Source organism: Pagrus pagrus (assembly GCF_965226575.1).
Source record: "Pagrus pagrus genome assembly, chromosome: 13".
NCBI classification, from domain to species: domain Eukaryota; kingdom Metazoa; phylum Chordata; class Actinopteri; order Spariformes; family Sparidae; genus Pagrus; species Pagrus pagrus.
The window spans coordinates 9,295,240-9,316,200 of record NC_140197.1 but is presented as its reverse complement, the minus strand read 5'-3'; the positions used below and the strand labels follow the sequence as shown (position 1 = coordinate 9,316,200).

General features: G+C 41.1%; 1 protein-coding gene across 4 annotated transcripts in view; it reads right to left on the bottom strand.

Annotated features, from left to right (window-relative positions):
* LOC311267691 (myosin-10) overlaps window positions 1-20,961 on the bottom strand; it is a 56,850-nt gene that overhangs the window by 17,881 nt on the left and 18,008 nt on the right. For 2 of the 4 annotated variants that reach the window (XM_084370886.1, XM_084370888.1), the window contains exons 4-15: window positions 11,813-11,840; window positions 8,870-8,972; window positions 7,970-7,999; window positions 5,532-5,624; window positions 4,074-4,137; window positions 3,387-3,485; window positions 2,755-2,898; window positions 2,505-2,600; window positions 1,706-1,824; window positions 1,236-1,388; window positions 912-1,085; window positions 658-831 (exon numbers count right to left, since the gene is read on the bottom strand). In XM_084370886.1, coding sequence (XP_084227012.1) covers window positions 658-831; window positions 912-1,085; window positions 1,236-1,388; window positions 1,706-1,824; window positions 2,505-2,600; window positions 2,755-2,898; window positions 3,387-3,485; window positions 4,074-4,137; window positions 5,532-5,624; window positions 7,970-7,999; window positions 8,870-8,972; window positions 11,813-11,840 — 1,277 coding nt within the window. The remainder of the gene's footprint in view (window positions 1-657; window positions 832-911; window positions 1,086-1,235; window positions 1,389-1,705; window positions 1,825-2,504; window positions 2,601-2,754; window positions 2,899-3,386; window positions 3,486-4,073; window positions 4,138-5,531; window positions 5,625-7,969; window positions 8,000-8,869; window positions 8,973-11,812; window positions 11,841-20,961) is intronic. The other 2 variants (XM_084370887.1, XM_084370889.1) reach the window with 1 other exon arrangement.

Below are 20,961 nucleotides of genomic sequence, written 5' to 3'. Positions count from 1 at the left end.
TTCAAATTTATTGCTGGCTCCAGGATCAAATTGTGGATGAGTCCGAGGTTTTCACCTGTTTATCGTGGTAAGGCCCCTGTCCAGGACTGATGTTTGGACAGTGTGTTCATATACACATGTGCAGGAGAGGAAAAGGAGACAGGTAAAAACTATCACTCAGGGGATGATATCGGCTTTCAAGGTTCGGCTGACAATCATCCTCTCTGGAATGCTTTGGAGTATCGTTTTCTCTCTACCGATGGCAGACCACCACACAAAGGTGAAAGTTAAAAACCTCTGTTATGTAACCGCCAGGCACCAAAGACTCAATCTCACACCAATGTGAACCAGATGTGGGCTTCCTACGGCAGCAGTCCGACAACTGGGCTATTGTTTTCAGGCAATGACCTGGTTAACGGCGCCTTGGAGGAGCAAAGTCTGTGTCTCCTAGAAAAACTTAAAAACGAGTCAGAAACCGAGTTGTTGCATGAGGAAAACACACATGGATGAATCTGAGGCAATAAAGGGGACATGACATGGTTTTCTGTCTTTTTTGTAGTTTTTAAGAGCTGTCTTCTAAGAGTAGCAGCATACTTATTGAGTAGTAGGTCCAACCAGCTACCATTCCCAAGAGAGCAGTCAAGAATGCAAGACACCTTAATGGGCTGAAATACATACCCGCCCTGCGTAGTGAATGATGCAGAAGTCGGCTTTGTCCTTGAGCTGACGTGGCTTCTGAAACTTGGTGTGTGTTCCCTGCTCCTGGAGGACCTTGTCGATAAACGTCTTGTCAGTGGCCTTGGGAAACCAGCACTCCTCATCCAGCAGGGCGAGGATACCAGGCGGGTTATTCTGAGGAAACAGAAGTCGTTTGATACAAATATATGTAAAGCAACCCCATAGAGTCATAAACGCAGATGGAGAACACTGACCGGCCTCTCAATGAGGTCGATGCAGGGCTGCAGGTCCAGGCCGAAGTCGATGAAGCTCCACTCGATACCCTCCCTCTGGTACTCCTCCTGCTCCAGGATGAACATTGTATGATTGAAGAGCTGCTGCAGCTTCTCGTTGGTGTAGTTTATGCACAGCTGCTCAAATGAGTTCAGCTGAAAGGAAGCAGAAGATTGTTAGTACTGGTGACATGTTTTATTGTTGCTCATTTTATGATTCTGTTTAATCCATGTGTAAAAGATCAAAACCACAACGTCTAGAAGTAAAATGTTTTTGTACAAATAGGCTTGTTCATATCAAAGCACCTCAAAGATCTCAAAGCCAGCGATATCCAGGATGCCGATGAAAGACGCCCCCTGGCGTTTGGTCCTGTCCAGAGCCTTGTTGATGCGGTGGACCAGCCAACGGAACAGCCGCTCATATGTTGCCTTGGCCAGAGCTTCAACAGCAAAGTCAGCCTAAGGATAAAATAAAGAGCACAGGACCATGAAGAGTAACTATGAAAAACACTAAAAAATAATACATAGCCCACTGAGTCATGACAGAAGAAATAAGAATATAAACTTTGTGTCGCTGTTATAGTTTGGAGTTATATATCATGGTATGACTTCAGACCATGGGCTACAGTCAGGAAAAACCATTAGAAGGATGTTTATGACGCATGAGTTTGCAAAAGTTCACTATAGACCAAAAGATGTTAGCACAGTCATAAAAATAATAAATAAACATACAAGGCAAACATAATCCTCAACGACAGAGCCTGATGAGACTTTACCTGCTCTTTGGTCTGTGCCTTCTGTACATAGTCTCGTCCCACTTTGATCCTTGGGGTGAGGATCGCTCTGGTGAACTCCGTAACGTTCATTCCAAGCAGGTGGCAGAGCTTCTGCGCCACTGGGAGTGCAAGGACAAAGGAAATATATTGTTTGATAAAAATGCAGAGTGCACACTGTTTCACATATATGGCTTGTGAATTGTGTGTTTTACCATCTTCAGCATTAGATTTAAGTTTTATGTTAGGTTCAGATAAGTAAATGATAAAATAGTCTTAAAGTAATATTGCCTAACTCCTTTGTAACAACCCAGGATATAAGACTATAGCCAAATTCTACATATCCTGGCAGTAAAACCCCACAATGGGTCAGGTTTTGTTTAAGTCAGTCTAAGATCTGTATGTTTAATTGTTCTCACCCCAATACCACAGACTCAATAACGCCATACTCATCCACTCATGCACTCATTACAGTTTTTCTGTCTTATACAAAGAAGTATGCGAGTACAGCATGGTCCAGACTGTTGGAGCATCTGCTGATGCTGACATCATCTCGGCATTACAAGCATTCCAAAACCAAGAGACACACAATTTAAACTTCTGTGTAATCATGTTTCTTATATAGCATGAGCTCACGTTGAATGAGAATGAGTATGTATATATGTGGAAATGATCATCTGTTTTCCAGCAACTGTTGTGTTGCTGGCTGAGGTGACGTGGTCACCTCATTTCTTCCAATTAATGAATCATGAGTGACACTAGCGTGGGTGCATTTTACTTTGACTGGATGTTGCATGTTTACCTGTGTTCTCAGGCATGGAGGCCTGGTCAGTGTTTCTCTCTTTCTTAAAGATAATGTTGCCGAACTGCAGCACTGCAGACACCACCTTCAACATGCCTGGCAAGGATGAGATAACACTTCAGTGATCTCCAGGGTAGGAAATTAGGTAATGGCAAAGTAAGAGTGGAAACAAAGGGATTTAATTGTAGAAAGAGAAGGAGAATAAGAATACACTCTTTCAGGGCACATCTGGAAGTACTGTACAACTCACAGACAATCTCGTCATGTGTAAAGCTCATGATGTGCATGGCATCCAACGTCTCCTGGAAATTATCCTTGTCCTGCTGGCCAGGGATAGGAATGTTACCATTTGACAGGAAACGGTAGTTGTTAAAGCCTTCGAGGAGCAGGTCCGCTGGAGAAGGAAAGGAAAGAAAGATTTTTAAAGATCTCTTTTCACTGTATACTCTCTGATATTTATAAAGTGTATTAGGACTATGCTGCGTGTGGATTTTGCCCTTAAAAGTAACAATTTTAGTTATTGTTGGATGGTCAAAAAATGCTGTATTGCAGTGAAGTATGTGTTACATTTGCATCTATTTTCAGTCTAGACTCAGGGAGAGAGTGGATAAGTGGGGGAGAGATCCAGTGGCTTTTCAAATCCACTATTTCATAAGAGAAATATGCTGTCCACTTGAAATGCCTAAGCACGTTCTGCATCACCATGAAACAATGTACTAACAAGCTTAATTAAAACTTAACGAGAGAAAAAGATTAGCTGGCCGGTGCTAATTCAAACCAGCTTTCTTTAGCTCTACTGCTCGCCTGAAGCATATTGTCACAAACAACCTCACCATCATTGCTCTCATACTTTGGTTCTTATAGTGGTTGTCAGACACTCACTTCGAAGATGCTCTCCAGCCCCTGCCAGCAGGCGGTAGAATATGTGGAAGGTCCTCTCATCTTTGGCCTGTCTAATGGCCCTCGACTTCTCCAGAAGGTCTGAGAGCAAAGGTTAAGGACTGACCAGGTAATTACAGCATGGACATCAGGAAACTGATATTGTCACTGTAAAAATTACAGTAAATATTATGAAAATAACACATTTCTGCTGATGAGGAACAACAGAACAGTTTAGCCACATATTCTATGACTTGCAGTTTTGCGTGCAGTGCGTGCAAGCACTTTCTGTGTTTTCAGGAAGAACTCGAGTTAAGTAAACAATCAATAAATCTAAATAGAAATCACTGGGGAACCAACTCCATACTCTGTCTAGAAATGCAACAACAAAGAAATAATATCCTGAGGAGCCTAATTCATTATTTTCCTCACCAGGCATAAATAAACTTGAATAAAAATGGAGGAATAACAATAAAAACATGGTTTCTTTAGAGCTCAGGCCCCTAAAGCTCTGACTAGGGAATATTCAGAATTGGAATGGCATTCTTGTGGTTATGCATAAGCCTTGGTGAGTCGTGTAGCCTGACCGCTGCCCTCAGCTCTAAACTCAGTGTGTACTCTGCCCTTTAGTTTTTTTGAAACAATCCTTTGACCTCCTGCTCCCTCAGCCTGGCCCAGTGATGAGGATACAAGTTTCAATATTGGCCCCAACAATGTAGCCTGTGACGTCAAAGTTTACTCTGATGAACTTCCCCTGCAGGAAACAAAACAAATATTAATGTTGAAAAACAGTTGTTGAACTTGCTGAAACTTCACAGGTTTGTTAAAAAGCACATATCCGTGTGTACTATACTGTATGTGTCATATATTTCTTCTCCTTTGCATTTTGAATACCACTTTGTGGACTCTTGCAGATGACAGAGACACAGTGGAGGACAGAATGTCTATATTAGGGAAAGCCAGGTTAACAGGTCAGAAAGAATCTCAGGCATGTCTGTGGTTTCCTGTCAGTGAATGTGTGTACGTAAGCGTGTGCCCATCTGTCGACCGCTCTTCATCGCTTCTCCTCTGAGACAGCCGGTGATTCATGAGGTCTGAACACCATGGTGGTTAATCTTGGCCACATGGTTTACTTAGTCACACAACAATTTCAAATGCTGAGAGCATGAATTGTTGTGATTCCTGTAACTCATCATTAGACGATCAGAGATAACAAACTATTAAAAGAGCAGAATCAGACCACTTTATAATACTAGATTTTTAGGAAATTATAAGAGAAAAAAGGCTTATGAAACAAAACCAATAAACTATAATTTTCTTAAATTAAATACTCTAAAGTTACGTAATTAAATAAAAAAATCCCAAAACTAATATTTATTAAAGGATTAGTTTGACATTTTTAGAAATATGTATAGAATATGTAGAGAAAAATTCTACTCTCATGTCTATATTTGTAATAAAGAAGCTACAGCGAGCCGCTGGTTAGCTTAGCTTAGCATAAAGAGCAAAAAACGGTTAGCATGACATAATTGAGATGCTGTATCTTGTTTGTCTGTACAAAAACATATGTAAAATGAGGTACTGTGGTTTTACAGGGAGGTACGTACCAGACTAATATTGGTGGTAAGCAGTAACTTTCTGGAGTCCTGTGTTGATATTAGTGAGCTGAAAGGTGCTGGAAGGTGGATTTTTCCCCCCAACTGATCCTCTTTGCTGTTTTTCCCTTGTTTCAAGTTTTAATGCTAAGATAAGCTAACTAGCTTGCTAAGCTGTTGACTGTAACTTCATATATACCATAAAGACATGAGATCCCTATCTCTTATATGTTTTAGCATACCATTTAGCAGTTTGTTATTCATCCTAAATAAAAGCAAATCAGTTTAGTTCAAGTTAAAATATGGGAAAAAGAAGAGTTCAAAGTTAAAACATAAAAGCTACGCGGAATAAAATTTCTGATAATAAAAAAACAACATCTCCCTTTTAGGATCTTTAACATGTGTTCACTTCTTTGCACATATCTGTTAAGGCAAATGTGAACTGCACTGATAATTAATTTTAAGCTTACGTAAACCTGTTTCCCTTCAGCACACTCTCAGTACATATGTTTAAATCAAGAGAATGGTCATTTAAACAGAAACTGTAACTCACAAAGCGGGATGAGTTGTCATTCTTCACTGTCTTGGCATTGCCAAAAGATTCGAGGATGGGGTTGGCTTGCAGGAGCTGGCGTTCCAACTCACCCTGTGGAGAAAGACAGAGAAGTTAAGAAGCCTCCTAGCTGTCAAACATTTCTAACGACTGGCACCAGGTAATAAATATTTTACCACTATTTATCCCACTTTAATTTGTGTCTGCCGAAAAGCAAAAGTTGATTAGGCAAAATCAATTCTTCCCAACAGAGCAGCGAGAGAAAGCAAAGGTAAAATGCGAAACCAATCTTTCAGACAGTCAGCAGTTCATCATGGCTCTGTTGGCTTTTACTTTAGTCTATTGCAGTACAATGTGATTTTTGTCAGGGGAACTCGACAAGTTAACGTGCCAAGACAAGCAAATAGTTTGACGGAACTCGTGAAACCACAAAGGCAATATAGCGAATGTGTTTCGACATATGCCCTACAGTGTGTGGTTACTTTGGCTCGAGGTGGGAGAGCCTTCTTCTGGCCTGCACATTCCTATGGCTGTGATGATGGTAATGATGGCTTCCTTTCAAATCTCAAAACCTGGATTGATAGGCAGTTGGGACATTCCCTACGGACCTGGAAACCTCCAGTTCCTCTATTCATGACACAGTCTGCTCTATCCAGGGCACTGACAGCACAGAGATAGTCCCTACAGCAGATCAGACCTTGCCTTGATCTGGGTCCAGATACTCCTCTGGACTCTGACTGCCCAGGGGGAACAGTGTAAAGTTTGTGTGAGCTCTGACTTGTTGCCCGATGCTGTAAGCCAGACAGAAATGGCGATCGAGGCAAACCTATAGCCCTACTTAGATGTGTTGTTATACAGGAAGTGAGAGGAGAGAGACTGACAGAAACAGAGAGAGAGGATTAAAATACTTTGGCCTGTAGAAGAGACAGAACAAGGAAAGAGTAAATCAGAGAGAGGAAAGACTTTTTCAGGCTCTGAATATTTTATAATAAAACAAAACCCAGTGCATACATCCCTCTATTAGTTAAGACTAAACAATGGTTCTAATCTGTCTTTTTTTCTCTCTGAGAGAAATATTAAGTCTGGCCCCTTCAGGTCTGCTTTCCCTCTTCTCCACGTCTTCATCTCCCCCCTTTTCACCCCCTTCCAAACCTCTATCCTCCACCGTATCTTCGCTCTCCCTCGATCCCTGGTTCTACATTCCTCTGGCCTGTGCTCAAAAGCAGCCGTAATGCAACGCAGAAGGGAAGCAGCATTAAGGAGGTCAGCGCGGATGGTGTACTCTGGCTGAGGAGCACTGAGGCCGTGAGTTACAGCTACTCACTCTCAGCTACTGAAACGCAGCATATTAAACAGGCATTCACCCGGATTGTGTGTGCCCAGAGCTGCAGGTTAAAGGTTTCAGTTAAGACTCGAATTCTATTGGATTTACTGAGGACACAGAGACATCAGGTATTGGTTTGGGGGAGAAAGAAAAATAGCTACTGGGTAAATCAAGCAGAGAAGAGGTGAGCCAGAGCATATCAAGTTTTATAGAGCGCACGAGAGAGAGAGATGATGGAGTTGGGGAGGATTCAGGACTGTGTCAGCAGAGTCTCATTTGTGTTTCTTCTGGGACAAAACAGTATAGATTCAAATCTAAAAATCCAGGTGAGGCTACAACACCCACATTAAAGCATCCCCTGAGTTCAGTTATTGACTGGGCTGCGAAAGCCACGCAGTTGGTTACTGGAATATTATTACCACAGCCAAGGCTAAAGAATAGGCCAATGAATTGGCTTTTCAAACTAATCACATGCATCTAAAGTGCATAACCAATGAAAAACATGCATGAATATATGAAAGATTCAATCAACTAGCATCATGTTTCATTGTCCTTTGCATCTTCATTTTACACCTGGGCATGATATTTACGTGAATAAAATGTTAAAGATGAAGATTAGAGTAAAACATCTGAGGGGAGATGTTTAGTGTGGCTGTGGTCTGATATCACAGTTGGTGTGCTCATCCTACACACGATGTAAACCTCAGAAACAGAGGGCCGATGAACCTACACAGACAGGCTGTACAGAGTCAGTTAATGCCTGACAACGAACACTTTTAATTGACAGGTTTGACCTGTACTTTTTGGCATTTAACTCACATGTGTTTTTAATAGACGTCTCAATTTCTAACTGTTCTATTAAATCTGAACCATTTGATAAAACAAAGTGTTTTAGTATCATGAGCCTGCGGGTTTGATGACAGATTCACTGGGCTTCAAATAATAATGTGAGAAGACTGAGCCAGCACAAACAAATACCTCATAAAAAGAGAAGCTTAGATTAGTCCATCAACATCATTATGGAAGCGGCAGAGATTGAGAGAGAGGGGCATGCACTTCACACACATCAAAACGGACCACACACTCTTTTTGAGAAAGCTGGAGAAACACTTGCCTGGAGCTTGAATGCTTTGGGAGATTCGGGCTGTTTGTTATGGATAAACAAATGTAAGTGTTAAAACCTGAAGTGCAAGCAACAGGATACAGAACACCAGTACACACTGAGCCCAGCATCAGGGACAGTCTGGTAGAATGGCACTGGATGACATGAAGCAGGAGTCCGGCTATATTAAAATCTATTAGGTTAGCTGTGGATTAATACACAACTTGTTATCAGCTGAATATCAAAACTAAACTATGCATTTCAATTTGAACTAAAACACAGTAACAATACAAATCATTGACTGGATGGTTTGACATTTTGGGAAACATGCTTATTTGCTTTCTGGTGGAGAAACAAAAGATGATTGATACCACACTCATATCTGTAGCTTAGCTTAGCACAATGACTAGAAACAGGGAGAACCTCTAAGGCTCAATAATTAACACATTATATAATCCATGCAAAAAACAAAGTGTAAAAATGACAGTTTGCTGTTCTATGGAGGTTATCTGCCAGACTATTCTTGGTATTGGTCTAAAGTAACTAGTTTATGTAAGGAATAAAAAAAATAAATCGTCATTAAGTTTTAGTTACTGAGCTTTGTTACTGCTGGGCAGAGCCAGTCTCACTATTTGCAGTCTTTTTGCTAAGCGAAGATAATCAGCTACTGGTCTTATGTTCATCAGACAGATATGAGCTTGGTATCGATCCTCTAAACTGTCTAGTGTTAATTATCTGCTAGAAAATAAAAAAGCATGTTTCCCAAAATATTGAACTATGCCAACGTGGACATTCAGTTTTTAATCTAATAGGTGACAAGGTGCACCATCAGCAATGAGAGTTCAAACGTGATGTCTTTGAGGTCAGAGCAGAGGAGATGAGAAGAAAAACTGTAGGCAGTGGGGCTCTCACAGGAATGTTGTGGTCTTTGCGTCCTTTGTGTGAGGAGGCAACGTGGGCCAGGTACTGGATGACCTTCTTCGTGTTCTCGGTCTTGCCAGCGCCTGATTCACCTCTGAAAACAAATGGGATAGAAAGCATGGTGATAAACATGGGCAGCCAGAGGGAGCAAAAGTGTGAATGATTGAAGAATGTTTGAGAGGAAACAAACAGACTACTTTCATGTTAGTTTCTGCCCTCTCTTATCTATTCAAACAAATAATTACAACACCCTTTGTTTGCTTTCATGAATTACAGGCTTTTAGTTTCGAGGCACAGCCACACTACAGGAAGTAATGTGTAAGTTGTCCACAGTTTAGCAAGGTACAGACAAAACACTATCAAACTGTAACCGAAAGAACGATAGCTCATCATTATGGTGGTCCCAAGTGATTGGATGAAGGATTGGATCCAGAGGAAAGAATAGCCAAAGAGAGAAGGAGGCTATCTGTTGTTGTTTTCTAAATCCATCCGTTCGTCGGTCAGTCTGTTTTACTGGAGAACCCTGTGGTTTGGTGGGCCAGTCTCCAAAGTTTCCAGGCTTTTTGGGCCATCTCTAATGATAGCTGTGTACAGGCGGCCCATCCCACAGTCAGGACCCAGAGCCCAGAAAACCAAAGCCAAAACCGAAACCAGGCCAGCAACACTACATCTAGCTACATACCAGTGGCTTTAGTCTAGCTGACTATTAGCTCCAATACACATCGAGAACTGCAGTTGTAGCTGTCACACTAGAATTCAGTGGGCGAGAGCTCGAACACAGGATACACAGCATTGCAATATAGGTCATCGAGTTACACGTCCGAGTTTGGCTTGATGTCTTCATAGTTTTACAGGAGTAATGCATCTCATGGAAATAACCATTCACTGACTTTTCCCACCTTTGATCCTTTTTTCTTTAGATGTTAAACGCACAGTAAGTAACTTCTGCCACTAGGGCTCTCTTAATCAAACATGAAAACAAATTAAGTAGTTTGACAATGTTGTGAAGTGGCATGGGATCATTGGAGTTGTTATCTTCAGTGTTACACTACCACAAATACCAATGAAAATCCATCTGAAGTGACTCACAAAGAAATGGTCGTGGAGGAGGTTGATGTTTTAAAAAGGGATGTAACATTTAGTCACGTTCACCGACTGTCTTCCTCACTCACTGCAGCATCATCTGGTATTTACCCGGAAGGTACAGCAACAGGCAACCAAATAAAATGAGTCGTTACCTGGGTTTGAACACTTTTAGAAACATTTGGAATGTAAGTCCAAAACTAAAAAAAGTTAATAACGAAGGTGTAGTCCTTTTTTTTTTCGAATTTGAAAATGTTATACATACATACATATTATATCTATAAGATGCAGGGTTATGGGTTTGCTTTTGGCAGGACTCCTCAGTTTGAGAAAACTATACCTCTTGCCATTTTGCCTCTTGTCTGTTGATCACTCTCTCATGGCTATCTTACATCTGAGGGTCAACAGTATATTCAAATCTTAAGTGTGAGATTCTACAAGTTGTCAGTGTCACGGGGCGCTCCCTGAACTCCTGTTCTTTAGGATACATCATATAGACATGCGTGACCTGGGAGTTGACAGCTGACTGCAGTGACTTCCTTCACCCTCTGAAGACACTTTACACAGGTTAAGTGTGGATCATTCATATAAGTACCATATATGAATAAGTACTGTTGTTGATGTTATTCATAACTCATCACAGCTAAACCACATAACTACACAAGACCTTATAATTATATGCTATGCTAAATAGGCTTGTGGCATTTTAACCTGATTAAAATTGGTTGTTGCAAAGTTCATGCAGACTAAATAGAGTCCGACCTGTATAAACACAGGTTGTGAGCTGGCCTGCACAACATAGTGAGATAACCTGTGATTTTTTTCAAATCAGTGTTTCTCCAGGGTTAATTGTCTTTGGTTGAGGACTAGCATTTGAAGCTGTATTAACACCATGTGGTGCTTTTCTGAAAGGTCTGAAAATCCATTCCCTCATTCTGACTTTCAGCATTATGTTCAGATTGTTTTGGGAAATTCAAATGAGAGGGTCCGTTTTTCTTCATACTGTGACATCTCTACTTCTTTCCTCCATTTTTATGGGCCTATGATTACTTTTCAAGATGCTTTACTGTATGTTGATGGATCAGCAAAAGTCCTTCTCTATTTCTTTTTCAATTAATATTATTATACACTTCCAACCGATGTCTTTTGTACTAAAATCAATATATAGATATCTGGACTGTGATGAAGCAGCTTCTCAAGAATGGGTGACCTACCTCCTTGGGGTAACACTGCTTATATGTCTCCACTGTCACCAACAGGGGGTGTTGTTTTGAGAACTTAGGACAGATTATGCAACAACTCCTGCCCAGCCATTGGCAGCTAAACTCAAGCCACACTGAAAGAGTGTGGCACTTAATTACTCTCTGCCAAAGGGGATGAAGGCAGGGCACCAAACCGCACTCATAATTCCCTTAGTACTGGGTAGAGCTGCTGCACAACCCATCGTCCGCAAAAAGCTATTTGAAACCAATCTTTAAATAAAACAGCAGGATGATGGGAGCTGGCCAACTGACTCAGGGTTACATTACTTCACAGAGACAAAACAACCAAGTACTTCAGAAGTGATGATCCATATAAATTACTCTCATTGTATGTAACACAATACAATTACGATGCTTATTTCCTCTTCCTCACTGTAAGGTATATATAAATATTTTCTATAATATAAAGACCCTGCCTTCATATGAAACAACCCTATAAAGGTGCAGCTGTACAATATAATCTTCATCTTGACAGTTTCATTTTCCAGCCCATCAAGCTGCTTTATGAACAGAACCAACAGAGAAATGACCTCAGGAGAGCAGAGGAAACGGGGAGGATTAACAGGGAGTAAAGAGTTGCAGTACTTACGTGCAAAGGATTGATTGGTCCTCACGATCTGTTGAAAAAAAAAACGAAAAAACACAGTCAGCATCTTTTTATCCTCTCCCTGGTCTGACCCTTCATTAAAACTACCTCATGTGGTCAAATGCAATGCAATTTAACCAGAGATCAGACAGTATGGTAAAATGAACATAACTGACATTGAATGCTTCAGAGAATAACAGGAAACACTGAAATATTGCTCCATGGACACCAAAGTCACATAAATCCAGTGTGTGTGTGTGTGTGTGTGTGTGTGTGTGTGTGCGTGTGTGTGTCAAGAGCACATTTTACAGCCAACAGCCCATTCCTCAGCCTCCTTCATCCAGACTTCCCTGCAGAGCCATGCTGTGTAATGGCAATAAACTGACACCCAGACTGGTAACCAAAGCTCTAACACCTTTCATCACAGAGGAATTCAGACCAAGGACCAGATGACAGGATTATCTATGCTCACTGAAGTGTGTGACCCCTCAACTTTGAAGGCTCTGCTGTGCATTGAAAAATACTACAAAGACCAGAACCAAGAGGGAACTGACCAGTTATCAGCTAACAGAAACTGTCACCATCACAGCATGCCCTAATTTATTATACCCACTTGTGAACATGTATGTAGCATATTTCTTTCATATAGAGATGGATCAGCTAAAAATAGCAGGTTTTACTGCCCCAAATTATCAGGCAAAGTGTTTTAAGGTCCTGTAGAGCAGTGGTTCCCAAATATTTTGTCTTATGTACCCCAGTAACTAAGATGACCGCAATAACCCCTTCATCGACACCATCCATCAAGTTTGAGCTATCTTCTCAATTTATTATAAACTGGATGTTATTTAACACTATTAATTATCAAACAACATTTTTATTATTTTCATCATAGAGATATCATTCAACACATCTTCTGACACCAGCGACAACTACAAACATGCAAAACTGTTCACTAAACTCACTTTTTCCATATATCAAGAGTCATCTGATACCTGAAACCTACAGGCATGACTTCAAATCCCAAAACTGTCTCCTTGTGTACTGTGTGAAAATGGACCCTGACGTCACTGCACCCTTTAGTGGATAGACGACATAGCTGAAATGACCTTGTCTCATGGGTCAAAAACACAGGCCAGAGCCTAAAACATCTGAGGTGAGCGGCATACAGGAGGGAGCAGCTCTGTGGACATCATCATGGTGGCATGTTATCTCAGGTTGTGTGTGCAAATGGGCTCCTTGAGCTGAGATGCAATTAGGTCTTTTGGGTTCCACATAAGACTTAATTGAGGAACAGAGACAACAACAGCTTTGATAATGATCTTAAAGTAATACGTCTTGTGCCAGTCACAATGTGAGTCCTCCTCCTCAACTGTTGCAGGAAGTAAGGAGATTTTTCATTTCCTGAGAAAGACAAATTTGGGAACAACTTCAAACTCCTAAACTTAATAAAACTGAAAGGACAGGGGCTACCCATATACACTCACATCTCACACAACTGTGAGCTGCATTGCTAAGGGAATTGTTCAAAATTCTCTGATGTAGTTCTCTTTAGCCAGTGCAGCTAAAGACCATGATCAGTCAGATCCTCTAATGGATAATATTAGCCACCCACTGTGGGGATAATTGCCTCCTCTAACCCATTCACCCACATCTTGTTGTGTGTCAGTTTTCACAGACAGTTAAGACAGTCTTTAAGGTGTTATCTTTCACCAAAGTATGACCTTTTGTTCTTGCGCTAAAGCGTAAACTTCCCTCAGGTGACAAATGAGTTTGGCTGTACGTGTGTGTGTGTTTGCACCTGGAGACGTCGCATCATTAAATGGGGTGCTCTTTTCTCCTTCCAGCAAGAGTCTGCTTTTTCTCATCAAAAAAATGATGAATGTACCAGCAAATGTATGCACACTTGTGTTGGACGTTACTGTAACAGTGGGAATGATGAATGAGCCGCTCACTTTAACCGGCCCACTCTCCCTTGATGATGAGGCAGCCTTCGAGACACGGGTCAAAGTTTGATTACTCTTCCTGTGCGTGTTTCACAGCCACATCTACATAAACCTGATGCTAATCAGATGCACCTTATGTTGATTTTTACAAGACATCACATCTCCAGCCTCACTGGACTGACGCACGCAACACTGTGTAAGCTATCGTGAATATGAAAACCAAATACACACTCACCGAACAGCTTTACATGATTAAAAGGAGAACCAGTTTGCATGTGTGACCTCACGTCTCTGAAATTAGCACTTGCTTGTAATCCTCTGCATCTCCAGATACAAAAAAAAAAGGTTCACCCTACGTCACTCTGGTCCTCCCAAGAGTCCGACAATTGCCAACAACTGCACAAATGCCCATACAGTTACCTAAAGTGTTGTTCTGGTGCCTTAATAAACACCATGTGACAGATAAGCGTTTCCTCTGGTGTACAAGAACAATGTTTTGTCCCTCTGGCAGCAGCAGCAGCAGTCATTTGTTTGGAATTGTAGCAGCATGAGCACTAACAGATAGCATAGCTATATGGACAAAAACTGAGCAACAAAAGAAAAGAAAATTCAGAAAAATGTGTCATATTTATATAAGACATTTCTATGTGTACCTGTGTCATTATCATTATATCATCATTATAAAAAAAATCTCTGTTCAGTGTGGGAGATAAGATGACCTCAGCTGACCCTCACTGACTGATCTGATCACTGATGAAAAAACAGATGGACCTACGAAAGTGAGGTTGGGATGTTTGGGAGTGTATGTGGATAAATTACATGTACACAGCCCACCTTTCATTCCTTTGCCATCCAAAGGAATCTCACAAAAGTCTGATCAAGAAAATAAAGGGTCAGCAAACACACACACACACACACACACACACACACACACCGTTGAACATCCATTAGAGCCACACTCACTTAATTTGCTGCCCATCAGACATCTATTTACCCAGCTTACTTCTGATACCCTTTTTATATCTTTCATTGACCTCATATTCTTCTGCGGACATCCATCACCTCCACCTCTGAGCTCTCTGCACGACAGACAAGCATAGCTTTAATCGACCACCTACTTTATATTATATTATACTACTTACTATTATGATTCTATTGTTCTGTAAAGTCAGACAACATAAAGTAGATACTGACTTCACTCACCAGAACCAATGGCAAGTTTTGTAAAAGCATTCTCTTCCATCTAAAACACAAACTTAGTTATCAAGTGGAGCGCAATCCGTGTAATGTCAGACAACTGCCAAAGGGCTGCAACTAAAGATTATTTTCAATATCCATTAACCAACCAACTTTAGTCTACAAAATCAAAACATTTTGACAACTTCCCACAGATCAATCTTCTTTTGTCCAACCAACAGTCCAAAACCCAAAGACTTAAATGTCATAAAAGACAAAGAAATGCAGCAAAGTCCTTACTTTTAAGAAATGTCTGACATCAACAACTTTTGTATACAGTTTATTGAATAATATGTTATTGTTCGGAGTAGATTTTCAGATCTTGTGAACTTTTGACAGCCTGGCAATTATAAAGATGTATTCTTTGTTTTGACTTTATTTCTTAAACTTTGTCTTGCTCTGCTTTTAAACTTTTTGTGATGGATCTTTTTCCGAAAATTCCCTTTGAACTGTCTAACTTGGCCTGTGTTGTTTGAGTGGGTGTGTGCGTGCATCCATCTGGTCCGTGCTCCCACCTTGGCAGCTGCTGCTTCCTCGATCACCACGGCAACTAACTGCTGGGTCATATTTACCCAGGATGCCATGCTGGCTCGGCGTAGGTGGACCAATCAAACTGCATGTGCTCTTCCCTTCCAGTAGCTCATTACTGCCTCACTAAATCTTTACCCCCTTTGTGTTTCCTCTTTCCCTCTGTTGCTCTCATTTCCCCTTTTCCCCCCATGAATGGTGCAAAGCCAGATTACTCAGACCACTAAAGAGTACTGACGACAAAATCACTTTTCCACATCAACAGATGTTTTTAATTTGAACACCTCATCAGAAGTTTTAGCTGCACTGTTATTTCCACCACAACAACTCACAGCCAGTCATTTAGGTAATGTTAACAGGAGATGGAAATAAAGTTGGCCCGTTCATTCATCAGCTTTTAGGTTAGACCACAGTTCAGTCTCTGTTTGGATACGAGCTAAATGTGAATCTAAATGACAGCACAGGAAAAGGCAGCTTTCAGGCCAATCAGTATTGCAGCAGTGTCATAGCATGGTTCACTGAAGGGTGAAATGCTTCACTTCTACTCCATGTTCAAGACTGAGAGCAGGCAGTTCTACAAAAACAACACTTTCAACTGATGTAGCAGCCATTTCCAGCTCCACAGTGACACCAATTTCCTGAAGTTGATGTAAATTTCACCTATCATTTCAATCAATTTAAACAACTGCGTAGTGTCTGTCTCGAAAACCGATACACATGATCTCACTTTAGACTCCCATGATAGGTAGGAGACGGGCCTGTCTTGCACAGCAGGGTTCCTTTTGCTGCTAATAATTTATCCCCCACGAGGATTAAACAAACCCTCATTCCTCACATTCCAGAGCGTTCCCCCCTCTCCCTCCATCTCAACAAAAGCCCCAATCGTTATCATAACCCCTTATTATCGACCTCATTTAACCTTGTACAGCCTCGGTACGCCTCTCCAGGCTGTAACTCTATTTATTGTTCTGTTTTCATACCCATACATGTAATCTACTGTAAACTGTTCCCCCCTTCCTTATATGGAGCTCCTTGTTCTTAGTAAATAAAACACATTTTGAGGCCAAGAGATTAAGACAATATACTGGAAGGTGGGGAAACATGTTGAATAATCTATAGCCCCTTTAACACAGCCTGTTCAAGGTGGATATGTTACGCCATTATTCCACCTCGCTGTTCTGTGTTAAAGGTATGAAGACACCGCCTCAGCAGCGGAGGTAGCAACAATGCCGAATTGATTCATAAAAGAATGAGCCAGTAAACTGGCACGATGGAACAGGGGTGTTATGTTTTGTTCATCGGAGAAAAAAAAAACTAATTTGGAGAGTAGAAGAGTCTATGTGGTGGTATCACTACGGTTTGAAACTTGTCAGAAGTAATGTGAACTACAGGTTATATTTAATGCGCAAAAATGTGCAAAAAATAATGACCTCATCATTTAAGCTGTGGTTCAAAATGGATTGAGCAAGCGTCTGAGCGTGGAACACAATTTCTCATCTCAGCTCCAGACTGAAAAGTTTGGAGGACTCCTGACCATGACCACCTAAAACATTCTCCACACACCACGCTCAAACCAAACCGTAGTGTTCACACACATTCTTGGCACAAGGATCATAATTACGTCCATTTGTTGTCAATGGTCCTCAGCAATATGGCTCCAGTTCAATGCAGTTTGAGAAAAAGTCGAGCCCACAAATTGCCCTCAAATTGTTGCGAACTGTTTTAATTGTAGCTCTGCGCATGTGAATCAGTTAGCTGTCAAACAATCCATGATTGAATTCACGTATTCTCCTTAATCTTGTGAAAACACTGGCAGAGTTAACTTACAGTAAGAAATTATACCAGTCCCTGCCCCTTGATTTATTTATGTATAGAGGAACTGACTGACCACCTACTTTTCAAAACACATTTAAAGGAGTTTTCTTGCCAATTAAAGGAGCAAAATCATAATTTTCTGATTAGTAACAAGCAGCTACAAAAAACAAAAATGGAAGTTGGCTTGTGATTGGAAATGTGATTTTCAACCTTTTGAGGGTCTTTGCAACTGGATGTAACACATTTTTTCCACACTACAGCACGAGCTCTCACAATTTGCTTCATAAAAGAAGTTGTAAAATGCAACTGCACACAGTGAAACTTCTAGTGCCATGGGAACCACTTCACACATGTAAGAAATCCTGAGTGATTGCCAGTGAGCTGCTCTCTCATAAACTGCTTTTAAATGTGGTGAGATCTACACACAAACACACACAGTCGTGCACACACAACTCCCTCGTCCTAGTAGAATATGGTGATTGTATTAGTGCGGAGGTAATATAAAAATGGCAGCCTGCTTACTCATAAAGGCCTAAAGCAAAGACAGAACACAGTCCAGAGCTTCTTAAAACCTTAGGAACAAAGCCTTGTGTGTGTGTGTGTGTGTGTGTGTGTGTGTGTGTGTGTGTGTGTGTGTGTGTGTGTGTGTGTGTGTGTGTGTGTGTGTGTGTGTGTTTGTGTGCGTGTGTGTGTGTATCAGTGAGACAGAGCTCATTCACATTCCCAGACAGTGGAAGTAGCAAACAGTCAGCGTGATCTGGAAAGTGTTCTGGTCTGTGGGTACCTGCAGTGTTTAACTGTCACTTCTAAGCTTCTGGACAATTATGATAACACGCAAATTAAACACAGTTAAGTTGAGAGCTGAAGATGAGTTATAGACTACATCCTCCAGCTTAAGTTTTGATGAGATAAACAGACTTCGAAGCAATATGAATCCTCGAATAGTGATTAAGGTTATATTAATAGTCATGTCAACTACTGTGTGGAATAGAGCAAAGGAGAAGCCTGGCTACAAGCAGACAGTGAAGTACCCTGAATGATCACAGGATGCATTTAATTCTTACATCCAGTACTTGGTGTCTATGAGTGGCCAATTTACAAACTTGGAGGATATCTCTAGCATAAAGCAATTAAAACAAGTCTCACTGTGAAGGCGTCCTGCTTTTGTATTGCTAAAGATATATAAGAAGCCTGCATTAAAATATCTAAAAACAACTAAACCTTTGTTGTATATTTTGTTGAGTTGTTTACTTACATTGTTACACAACAATGCATTTCATTTCGTAGCCTGTCGCTATCTGGTATGAAGTAAGGAAGGAAGTCCGTGAATGCGACTACATTTAATGTGAATAAAACTAATAAAAAAAACCTAAAACTGTGTGTGGTTCGGTTTAATCATTAATCAATAAATCAGCATTCACCAGAGACTCCAGTTGTTACTCGTTGTTATGTTCATGAGGTAAAGTAACATTTACCCTCCGGCTCCAGTCGACATTACAGAACATAAACACCCGACACTGGTAGTCACCTCTGTGGATTGTTGCTGCAGTCAGGTTGATAAACAGGAGTGAGGATAAATCCACTTTTTAATCCCAAAAGTTTAAAAGTAATCTTTGAGTTCTCCTCCCATTGGAAAATGGCTCTGGGTCAGAGCAGAATCTGATGTGCCTATGGCTGTTTACTCCTCCAGAAGATCAGGCTCTGCACCCGACTCTCTCCTCCGGAGCTGGCCGGCTCTCATCAGCTGAGCAGCGGCTATGCTCCCACTCCACCCGGCCCTTCCCACACAACACTTAGTAAACATTTTTGTTTTGTTTTTGCTAAGATGCAAAAAATGACGCTGCTTACAGTTCTCATAACGCACCTCAATAGCATCTTTGATAAAGCCACCCTGCTTCCTCAATTTCCACATCTTTTACCACCACAGTGAGTGTTTTACATGTAAGGCTAAAAGATGAGAAATACATGAGTTGTAAAATCTCTCATTACAGCAGTCACAAGACTACCAGTCCCTGTCTCTAATGAGCACAAAAATGACATCTGTAGCAACTTGCACCAAAGTCAGCAGTTTAATAATTCATGATATCAGCTAAGGATAACAAACTAACATTTTGGCTCACAGATCAAACTCTACTGAGTCACTACAATGCACTTCTCTGTACATACAGTATACGGTTGTAACCACTGAGTGACTTAACAGCTCAACTGCTGCTTTATTCACTGTAATGCTGTTGAACCAGCTGTCAGTGAGGCATTCATGGGCATTCATGAGCCTACGAACAGAGGGGCAGACAGCCCCCCTGAGCTGACTGGCCATTTGCGTGTACCAATCTGTGTGTGTGTGTGTGTGTGTGTGTGTGTGTGTTTGTGTGCTGGAATTCTGATGCCCCTGGTTTCCCTCCCTACAAGCACTGGGGCCTCTTGGGTGTGGAGCAGGCGTTGTTTTCAGCAAGCTGGTGGTCCAACAGAGGTGACATTAAGGGGCAAATTGTTGGGGTATGTCTGTTTTTATGGTTATTAGCTTGTGTGTTTCATCATCAGCCACAAATAAAACACCCCCCTCTGTGCAAATCAGTAACAGAGAGGTCAGAAGCAGACTATACAGGGGAGATGCGTCATTTTTACGCCATCAGCAAATGAACAAACGGGTGGAGATCGTACTTGATCCCACTGCCAGTCACAGGATGTTCCCCTGTGCATCTGGCACAAGCGAATACTTCCCAGGCTGGTGAGAAGAGGAGAAAAGGGTGTGGTGGGAAGGGACCAGATAGGAGAATGAACAAGGGAAAATGGTGATAGCAGAAGGAAAGATCACAATGGCAAATGGGAGTCAGAAAAAGCTATAAATACCATCGTGTCGCCTGCTGACATACTTGCAGATGAAATCCTAAGTGTGTTTCAGTACTTCTGATTCAGTTTCAGGATAGTGATGACAGTTGGCAGCTGAGATCACAGACAGAAATAGATTGTCATCATGGGTTAGTGAATGTTCCCACCCTTGAGGAAATGACAGCAGTGTGTGAGGGAGCACCTGAGTGAGTGTGTGAGGGTAGAGATACATTAAACACACACACATGCAAAGGTGGAGAAGAGGCTATTGTCATCATTTACACCTTGAGTTTTCTCACTTGAAGCATGTTAAGCTGTTTAATGCATGTCAACACTCCTCAGCTTTGGTTTAAACATGTGAACCTGCATTTTGATAACAAGTAAAGGATTACAGCGAGATGGGAAATTAGTGTTTAGATACAGTATATAAACTGCAGACTACAGTGGTGATTTATGGCTCATTAATGCTTAACTACAAAAGTATTGGACACGATTATCAGTAGCAGCATTCATTTAATGTAACCCATTAGATACTCTGCCTTAATAGCAATACAAAAAAATCGAATGTTTTGTAGTAAAAAGAGAAAAAAACTACAGAAACACAGTGATTTCATACCAAATACTGCATCACCTGATCCTAATAAAACACTTGAGCACTCCCACTTCACTTTGCTTGAAGCCAAGAAAAATTGACTCAGCTCAAAAATCTCATCTGTGCCATCACTTTGAATCTTCATGAAAATTAAGTCCATACACACATACTGACGCACTTGCACACAGATAAATTAATTTGATTTACAG